General features: G+C 40.4%; 1 protein-coding gene across 6 annotated transcripts; it reads left to right on the top strand.

The window, feature by feature from the left end:
* The first annotated feature begins 597 nt into the window (after positions 1-597).
* pr (6-pyruvoyl tetrahydrobiopterin synthase purple) lies at positions 598-5,013 on the top strand. 6 transcript variants are annotated; one of them, XM_017627639.1, is made up of 5 exons: positions 598-715; positions 787-1,023; positions 3,828-3,907; positions 4,479-4,624; positions 4,678-5,013. In XM_017627639.1, the coding sequence occupies exons 2-5, from the start codon at positions 959-961 to the stop codon at positions 4,891-4,893; spliced, it is 507 nt and encodes a 168-aa protein (XP_017483128.1). In that variant the 5' UTR covers positions 598-715; positions 787-958; the 3' UTR covers positions 4,894-5,013. The 6 variants fall into 6 exon arrangements, with proteins under 6 accessions (XP_017483128.1, XP_017483116.1, XP_017483134.1 ...); XM_017627627.1 differs by having other exon boundaries at positions 601-711; XM_017627645.1 differs by having other exon boundaries at positions 608-711; positions 818-1,023.
* The last annotated feature ends 5,399 nt before the right edge of the window (positions 5,014-10,412 follow it).

Raw genomic sequence — 10,412 nt, 5'->3', positions numbered from 1 at the left:
CTTTAAACCATGTTCGAATCGTGGAAATTTTGGAAGATCACAGGGTTGCTTTTAGCATTTAGATTCTTAATGCAAAAATGGAGTTGCATTTAGTTGCATTTAGGTGACGAATTTTGTATGGATAAATGTACATTTAGAGTAGCATTTAGGGCTAAATGCGCTAAATGTGCTTTTACGCGTAAGCAAAAACAGCCCATAACCTAAAAATAAATGAACAGAGAACGTAAATTTACGTATACTTTACGTTCTCTGAAATGAATTCAATAGCCGAAAACACACGACTAGGATCTGCATGCATTAAACTGTCGTTTGTGGGAGTGAATGATGAACAGTTATACCTACATGTTATTTGCTGCAGTACAATGCAAGTATAACCAGCGCTTAACATATGATACTGAGGCCCAATTTCCGTCAATTAGTACAAGCAAGTGTCTGTTTGCAAATAAGTTTATGAAATTTGGTTTAAAAAAAAGGTAAAAAATTATGACAGGTGAGTACCCAAAGCTGGAAGGAATTGAAAATGTATCGCCGTCACCATTACGCTGCAGCGCAATAGTCTAAAATTATATAAATATGGCAGCATCGTTCACTAATGTCAACATTACAATCGTGACATTCCAGCCGACAGTCAAATTTTGTTTTCGTACACAAATTTTTCGTTTGACTTGAGTTATACGTTCTTATAGGATATATAAAGCACTACAGATAGAAGTAGGTACTAATTACCACTTGAAGCTAGCAAGTATTACATTAATAATTTTTTATTATTTATGTACATGAAAGTAGATTTTCAATTAATAGCCGCGCTTTCGTACAGCCCACAATTACAAAAACAACATAACGACAACAATAAACGTCAACTTCCGTTTGTGTGTAAGCTGAACTTTGCCTGCTCTCTGCCCCGGTTCCGCTGCAATTCCTACTTTCTGATAAATAAAAAACACAAGTAAAAGTAAAAATGTCTCAACCTGTTGCATTCCTCACGCGCAAAGAAACATTCAGTGCTTGTCATCGTTTGCACAGGTAAGGAAATTAATAAATAAATAAATGTACATATGTATGTATAGCGTTATGTTGTAAATGCTTGTGTACTTGAGTAGCGTTCGGGTGCTGACCTTAAAGCTGTCTTCGACGTCTACGTTCTTTTGGGTGTGATTAAAAATTTAACCTTGATAAGAAGTTGGGTTGTTGTTGTAGCTTATGTATAATGCGGCATTTCCTTTATTCTTTAAACGACAAGGAATTTTTTGATGAGACTAAATAAGAATATTGACTTGCTAGTATCGGAACTATTTCTGCACGTTTATTTGCCAAAAGTTTTCAACAGCTCGGCGCCAGTGAGCCATCCGAAATCGTATGCTGCGAATGCTGCATTATACTAAAGCCAGCCTTTCGACATAAGCTACTGTTCCATACGAACACATGTAAAGATTAAATTAAAGATTTTTATGATATACATATGTAAATAAGAGGGATCCACAGCGCAAATGAAATTGCAGTGGCCATCGAAGACAATGAATCTCAAAAATGTTGATTTGAAAATGTCGGTGAATCAAGGGATTTTCCCAAATATTCGCCATCTTTTCATCTATATAACTTTTTTATGCTCTTACATTCCGGTATATGTACTTTGGGGAGGTCCTTAAAAATCAAATGAACGATTTTTTTCAGTCTCACCCCTTCAATCGGTAATACCACGGTCACAAATATCACACAGGGGCCAAAATTCAGATTCCTCTATACAGACTCAAAAAATTAAACATAAAATTCTTTGCCAACTCATACCCAAAATCGATACTACCGTAGTAGAAAATATCACATATAAATTTTGTTCCCGATTGTAAGCCAGTTAAGGCGTGTTGCAATGGGGTCCAAGGCCAGATGCTCCATGGAGACTCAAAAAACTAAAAATATTTTTTTTAATTTAATACCCAACATCGATACTACTAAAGTCGAAGATATCACATACAAATTTTGGTCCTGATTGGAGTCGGTTAAGACGTCTTCATAGGGTGATCTGAATTTTGTCCCCTGTGCGCCACGCCTTAACCGAGTCCATTCGGGTCTAAAATTTATATGTGATATCTTCGACTATAGTAGTATCGATTTAGGGTATTAGATAAAAATAATAATAATTTTAATTTTTGGAGTTTCTTTAGAGGAATCTGAACTTTGCCCCCTGTGCGACACGCTTTAACCCTCTCCAATCGGGGCCAAAATTTATATGTGATATCTTCGACTATAGTAGCATCGACGTAGGGGTTGAGGCTTGGGAAATCGGATGTAAAAATTTGCTTCCTACATTTAAGGACCACCCTAATTCACATACATGTCTGTGCCGTTCAATTAAAGTAGCTTAAGTGACTCTAGAAGATTTGACTTTGAATTCAAAACAAATCAGTTTCCCAATGTTATTGTAGGCTTGGTTGATCTATCATGTGCAAGTGCAAGTGAAAACTCTCGGTTTCTTGCACTTGCCAATGATAGATCAACCAACCCTACAATAACATTGAGAATCTATACCATATTGATCAGCATACAAAAGAAGAAAATCAGTTTCCCCCTAACCTTTTTTGATATTTTTTTAAGCTTCTATTAAAAGGGCATCTTGAACTACGCCTATGGCTAGTTAAACGTTAAAATATTGTTTAGGAACCCAAGAAAATTATGCTTTAAAAGGAAAAGGGCCTATCCCTACTTAGGCTACCTTAATTGATTGGCACAGATATGTACATAAGTATGTATGTGGATATGACTTTCGACGATGAAAGCGAAGCAAAAACTTTATATTGGCTTTCTTTGAAATTTTACATATTCTGAGCGAAAAAGTGTATTATTAATAAAGGAATATTTCTTTAATCATCAAAAATTAAGGAAAAGAGTTATGTTCGACTCTGCAAAATTAATTTTAAGCATTTACATAGGTAAAAGCGTTTTATAAAGGCACAGTATTGTAAAATTTATTCTTTAAACTTAAGGTTATTAGGTTATTTATAATTATTGGACTTATGTATTTTGCCTTAGATTTTACGGAAAACAAAAGCTTTGCTGTAAAACTATGTAATAAAAGCGATTTAATTGAATATAACCCACTTTTCCCCCTATACACCTATACAGTAAGACTCTACATAAATATGTATGTTAGATACATATATACATATGTACATATTTACATGTTTATAAATACATATTCGATTGCAAACTAACCACAAAATGCGGTAAAATATTTTATAAAGCCTTGTGTGCACAATTATGGTTTAAATAACGTGCATTGCTAGGTCATCGTTCGCTGGTTTGAGGTAGACCTTCGTGGGATAAATATGCATTCAATATTTTAATGGGAATAGGGTTATTAAAAGTAAACCCCGCTGGCATTCAGCTTAGCAGAGTGGTTAGATGTGCGGACTATTACTCGGTAGTACATATATTCGATCCTGGGTCCGAAAACGATAGGACGAAAGGTTTTGTATCACCGTTAGCTTCTCGTTACGATGTGGCAAACTTCCGAGTGTACTTCTACTAAAAAGCGTCTGTTGATCCATCCGATCGGATTGTTTTATAAAATTTTTGAAAGGATACTCTGATCTTATTCGATTGGACGCAAATAAAACCAGTTAATTTATTTATTAGCCGGAAAAGATTATTTTTAAAGTCGTGAGTCAGTTGGATTCTATACTTCTAAGGTATTTAAAGCGTACAAATATAAGTAAATGTACATGCATATGTATGTGCTATTGAACTTTAAACTTGCATACAAGGACTAGGAAAACTTATTACAAATAAAAAACCTTATAATTAAAACATGATTTTCCTTCCCTTTTCTCCAGCCCACAACTAAATGATGCCGAAAATGCTGAAGTCTTTGGCAAGTGCAATCATATAAATGGACATGGACACAATTACACTGGTAACTGAATATATAAATATGTATATCGAAATTATTTAGTTTTGGGGCAGAATCATTCAGTCAGTGTCTAGAATTGGTATTTGTCAGCTATTTTTTAGCTGTTGTAAAGCTAAAAATCCATTATTTTTTGTATCAAAAGCTGATTTTTGTACATCTGTATTATAACAACTGCTTACATGAAGAATGTATGTATGTAAATTAATATGTCGCCTATAGAAAACTACTGAACAGTATTAATTTTTCTGATTTTAAAATAATATATTTTGTATTTTGTGAAAAATGTTCATGCAAATTTAGATATTAGCAAAATCAAAGCATTTGATCGACATACTAAAAAAAATCGTAATATCCTTTCCTAGAAAAAATACTTTGCCATATTAAACCGCGAAAAGTTATTTTAACTTTGGTATTAATTTCTCAATCAATTGCCTTACGAAACAAGGGTTTACTTAAGCGTCGCCAAAAAAATCCTTTAAAATCATATATTTTATAACTTAAGTATATGTATAATATCCAAACACTAATATATGTATGTGTAAACACCAATCTATTATTATTATTATCTTTACAGTTGAGGTGACAGTACGTGGTCCCATTGATATAAGCACAGGCATGGTAATGAACATTACTGAATTGAAGACTGCATTGGATAAGGTGGTTTTCAAGAATTTGGATCATAAAAATTTGGATAAAGATGTTGATTTCTTCAAGAATACTGTAAGTTTGTGATGCATTTACTATCATATTTTCACAAATCTACTTTACATTAGCCTAGCACTACCGAAAATGTCTGCGTTTACATTTGGGATAATGTGAGACAAAATTTGCAACGTCCAGAATTATTGTACGAAGTAAAGGTATACGAAACTGATAAAAATGCTGTATCATATCGCGGACCATACCATCAGAATGGCTACTATCCAAATATTCAGAGCAAACGTTCAGCTAAAACTTCATGCACCAACATTTCTTCAGATTCTGACTAATGATTGACTATGACTTTCTACTATATCGTATGAAGATGTTATGATTATGAATTTATTAAAAGTTAGTTAAGAGAATATGTATCGTATAAATAAATGAGTAGTGAATTTTTCGTAAGTCTATTTTCGTTGTGCTACTATTTAATCAAGTGTATAATCAATAATGATAGCCCATTGTTAGGGTTGATTTTAAATTAATTTCAATTGCCTGATTAACTTCAAAGGATTGCTTTTATTTACAGTAAATAGGCTGCTGGAGCCAATTATTTCAATAGTTTTAATTTAGTCAACACGTAAATGTTTACTAAATAGATTTATGCACTCAATAGAAAATCATAACTAGCCAGTGGATGAGCTTGATAGCTTTCGTTGTTAAACACAATGCGCTCATTATTTGCTAGTAATCGCTATCAGTTTGTCAATTTGGACTATTGATATTATTTTAGAAGTAGCTCAACGAAAGTTACTGTAATTTATGGATTGTTTAAATGTTTACTAAATAGATAGATAGATAGATAGAAGTAGATCAACGAGAGTTACTGTAATTTATGGATGGTTTAGATCAGAGCAGGCTAGAGCAATATGCAAATGTCGTGGTCGTATACTATATGTACACCGGGTGTTACGAAAATAGAGGCATTCCCATGAAAGCCATATCTGCGCCCCGAATGAGGCTGCTGTTTCGGCGATCTAGGCTCGTTTAGATAGGCAAATCCTATCAATAGGTTTTCATCCCTAGAACAACGCCCTGCAGCAGCGTTGTTCCGCAACCTTCCTCTCCAGGCTGACATTGAGCCCAAACCTGGACCAGAACTCTACTTCTGCTGCGTTTGCCAGAGGCGGCTCCATCTGAACTCTACTTCGGTTAGGTAACCACCTACAACGGATGTAGTTACCTAAGGTTCTGCATTCCCACGACAGCCGGTTCTACGTACCGGAATGACTCGGGTTTTACCCGGCCAAGGGCTGTTGTTTCGGCGATCTAACCCCGTTTAGGTCGGTGAAATCTATCAAACGTTGCTCGATTCTAGGGCTACACCTTCTCCGCACCCTTCTGCTCAGGGCTGACATAGAGTCAAACCCAGGGCCAGAAATCTACACCTGCTGTGTATGCCAGAGACGACTGCATACAAACTCTACCTCGGTCAGGTGTAATGCCTGTGACGGGTGGAGTCACCTCCGTAACTGCTCGGGCCTACGTACGCACCGGCAATGGACCACGTCGTTCGTGGCCCCATGCTGTGCGAACCGGACCGCCTCCACGGCAAACCACCACCCGCCTGGGCAGCACACAATCAACACACCCACACCCCAACACAATACAACAATAGACACACAAACAAACACAATAGCACCCACACACCGCCGCCGGCAACTCCTAGTCCCTCCGACAATCTGCTCTGTTTGTCAGTCCAGAATATACCGTAACGTGACATCAGTCAAGTGCAACTCTTGCCTCGGCTGGTGCCACTTTAGGGCGCGCTCAGGACTTCCCAACACGCGAGATTGGACGAGTGACTATGTGGGCCCCCGCCGTGCTGCCCCGTCGCCTGTCAAATGATCGTAGGGGAATACATCTGGCTGAGCAGATAGACGGTTCGACATTCTGCATAATGAACGACGACGTACCCACCTGGATTATGGGCAGCTGCTGCAGCTCGCCAGATCTAACAATTGTCAGCGCTGCTCTGATAAACAGCGTATCATGGCGACCTATGCTGACTCTAGCATCAGACCATCTGCCCATAGTCATCTCGATTGATAAACCTGCCGACTTTGCTTCCGTGGATCACCGGACTTATGTCAACTTTTCCAAAGCTGACTGGAAAGGCTTCACGGATGTTACTGAGGGCGCCTTCACTGCACTACCCATACCAACCGACGTTCATGTAGGTGAACGTAAGTTCCGCAGGGTTGTCACCGCTGCTGCAGCTCGCTTCATCCCAGCAGGATGTATTAAGGATCCACGTCCGAATTTTCCTGCCGAAGCGGCTGTTCTAGCTGATGAGCGCGACAACCTTCGTCAGGCCGATCCCGGAAATCCCTGTATTAGAGATCTCAATTCGCAGAATCGGCAACTTGTGAACGTACATAAGCGGAAGGAATGGGAAGAGCATCTGAAGACCTGCAACTTCGCCTCTGGTGTGAGCAAGCTTTGGTCAACCGTGAGGTCGTTGTCCAACCCGACGAAGCGCGACGATAGAGTCGAGATAGACTTTGGTGAAAACGCTTCGTCGGACCCAGAGAGATGCGCGAGCTATTTTAGCCGGCAGTTCATTCGGCATCCTCCGGTGGATAAAGCCAAACGTCGAGTGACCAGAAGGCTGCACAAAATACCAAAACCTAGTGCGCCTCTTCTTTTCACCAGCGGTGAGGTAAGGGTAGCCATCGGGAAGGCGAAAACCTCCAAAGCCATTGGACCCGACGGAATATGCATGTTGATGCTGAAAAATTTGGGTCCTGCGGGAGTAGCGCACCTAACGGAGGTCCTCAACCTGTCTATGGCCACTCTCGTCATTCCAGACATCTGGAAAATGGGGAGAGTGGTCCCACTGCTCAAACCGGGGAAACCAGCCAACAAAAGAGAGTCTTATCGCCCGATAACTCTCCTTTCCCCGGTAGCGAAGACACTCGAGGCCCTGCTGCTCCCGTACTTCACGAACCACCTGACCCCAGCGAAGCATCAACATGGGTTCCGTAAAGTGCATAGTACAACAACAGCACTTAACGCCATAAACACTCAGATAACTCGTGGCCTAAACCGAAACCGCCCCTGTGAGAGAACTATTCTAGTAGCGTTGGACCTGTCCAAGGCGTTCGACACTGTCAGTCATTCAACGCTACTAGAAGATATAGAGGCCTCCTCAATCCCACAGGGAAGTCGACACTCGTCAGTAATTTTCAGAGACAAAACTAGCAAGCCACTTAAGATTAAACAGGATGTACCACAGGGTGGTGTCCTGTCCCCGCTACTGTTTAATTAGTACATATCAAAGCTTCCTCAGCCACCAGAGGGTGTTAATATAGTCTCCTATGCTGACGATTGTTCGATCATGGCGTCTGGGAATGGAATTGATGACTTGTGCTCGAAAGTAAACGGTTACCTCTCCGAACTTTCTCGCTTCTTCACTGCAAGGAGCCTTGCCCTATCCCCTGCGAAATCCTCGGCAACCCTTTTCACCACCTGGACGAAGGAGGTCAGACTGCAACTGGGTATTCACGTCGATGGCGTAACAATACCGACGGTGAATAACCCGAAAATCCTCGGAGTTACCTTCGACAGTCTGCTCTCCTTCTCGGCGCATACAACCGCAATTGTCAACAAAGTACAGAGCCGCAACAATGTCCTCAAGTCGCTGGCCGGCAGAACTTGGGGCAAAGATAAAGAAACGTTGTTGGCAACATACAAGGCAATTGGACGGCCGGTTCTAAACTATGCAGCGCCCGTATGGTCGCCGGGGACTAGCAGGACGCAGTGGATGAAGCTACAGACCTGCCAAAACACGGTATTACGAACTGCGACAGGATGCCTCCAGATGACGCCCCAACACCACCTACATGACGAGGCCCAGATGCTCCCAGTAAAGGAGCATAACATAATGCTCTGCAAGCAGTTCCTTGCTGGGAGCCACAGACGTGGCCATCCCAGCGGACAGCTGCTCGCGGAAGAGCCCTCGCTACGGCACGTCAGGAGGCATCTTTACGAACTTACGGGCGAAGTCCAGAGGTTTATCAAACAACCCCTGAACCCGTCGACCTACCGACAGGCCCTGGACGGCATTCACAGGGAATCAGTCTCAAGTTATGTAGACTCCCGCCCTGTGAATGCCGTTCTAGGCACATAACCACCGGACGTGGACGAGACAGAACTTTGTCTGCCTCGGGAGACCCGCTCTACAATAGCCCAACTTCGCTCTGGCTATTGCAGCAGGCTCAACAGCTACCTAAGCAGAATCAACGAGGATGTGCCCAACCAATGTCCGGCATGTGGAGAGTCACCACATGACTCCCGGCACCTCCTCACATGCCCTGAGAACCCCACTCAGCTAACGCCCCTGTCCCTATGGACAGCCCCTGTGGAAGTAGCACACTTCCTGGGCCTCCCCCTAGCTGAAATTGACGACAACGTTGATGGATGAACCGCCCCGAACGGGGCTTAGTAGCCGCTACAACAACAACAACAACAACAACAAAGACCTAAGGTTCTGTTCTGGTCTTAGGTTACTTAGGGAGTGGACCACAAATTAAGTGGTTCCTTGTTGCTCAAGCCTTAAGAAATAATTTCACAAAAACGCGCAACCCGCTTGTTTGCACCCGCATGTAAAGATCCCCATCTGCTTTACAGAGCTCACGTGGCCAACTAACCAACTCCCCCACTCCACCTGCCATCGCTCTAGCTCGTGTGTGAGGGCCAGGGAAGCCAACTCCCCCGATTTGTGGGGAATTTCAGTTTACGTGCAGAATCGGGAGAATTCTAGAATTGTGTGGGCTACAAAACTGCATACTCAAAATCTAATTAAAAAGCTCGAAATTTTAACGAAGGTTTGTAGATTTTTTTTTAATATTACATAAAGTTTGAAACTTGAATTTATACAATTTTTGTTAAAGAATACCCTATATTTTAATTTAAAAAAAATGCATCAAATTAATAACAAAAATCTTACTAATATTATAAATGTGAAAGTTTGTCTGTTTGGATGTTTGGGAAATCATCACGCGGAAACGACTGAATGGATTTGCATGAAAATTTGCACACAGATAGCTTATGACCTACAGTGGAAAATAGGCTACTTTTCTTAAGAGTTGCCCCCTGTTAAAAAAGTTTCATTAAATTAATACGCGGAAACGACTGAATGGATTTGCATGAAATTTTGAAAACAGATAGCTTATGACCAGGGAACCGATTTTATGGAAATTGCCTTTTTTTCTGCTAAAGGAATAGAGCATATTCGATTAAGAATGTCCACGATTTAGCTTTCCCTGATTCCATATATACACATTTGATGTTGCCTTTTTTAAGATATTTGCCTTTTTTTGCCTTTTCTACCCTTAAAAAAGTGATTATAGCATTTACAATTTTTTTTAAAGAATACAAAATATACACATGCCCATGCGGCTTATAGAAGCGCAGGGACCTCTTGCCAAATTGGTGTTGGAAAAATTCAAAGCCGTTTTCTCAGCAAACGTAGGCTTGGAGACAATAAGGGGTGTGGATAAAATTGTAAAGGGCGGAGAAAACGCCCTTATTCCTGATGATATGAACATTTCAAACGTTCCATATTTAAATTGGGCTCCTCTTGTATCAACTTGCGTCGAGCGCACATTTAGTACATTCAAGGATTTTCCTCGCGAAAATCGAATGAAAATGCTGCCAGAAAACTTCAAAATGCATCTTGTGGTTCAATGTTACTACAACTATACAGATTAAAGTTTTATGAGTTAGAAACTCGAAAGGATAAAATAGTCAAAGATTCAAAGTACAAATTTTTCATATAATGAAACTAGTTCATAGTTTTTCTCTT

This window comes from Rhagoletis zephyria, unplaced genomic scaffold (assembly GCF_001687245.7).
Source record: "Rhagoletis zephyria isolate East Lansing unplaced genomic scaffold, Rhagoletis_zephyria_1.1 Rzeph_scaffold_00072, whole genome shotgun sequence".
In the NCBI taxonomy this organism is placed as follows: Eukaryota; Metazoa; Arthropoda; class Insecta; order Diptera; family Tephritidae; genus Rhagoletis; species Rhagoletis zephyria.
This window is presented reverse-complemented; position numbering and strand designations above follow the sequence as displayed.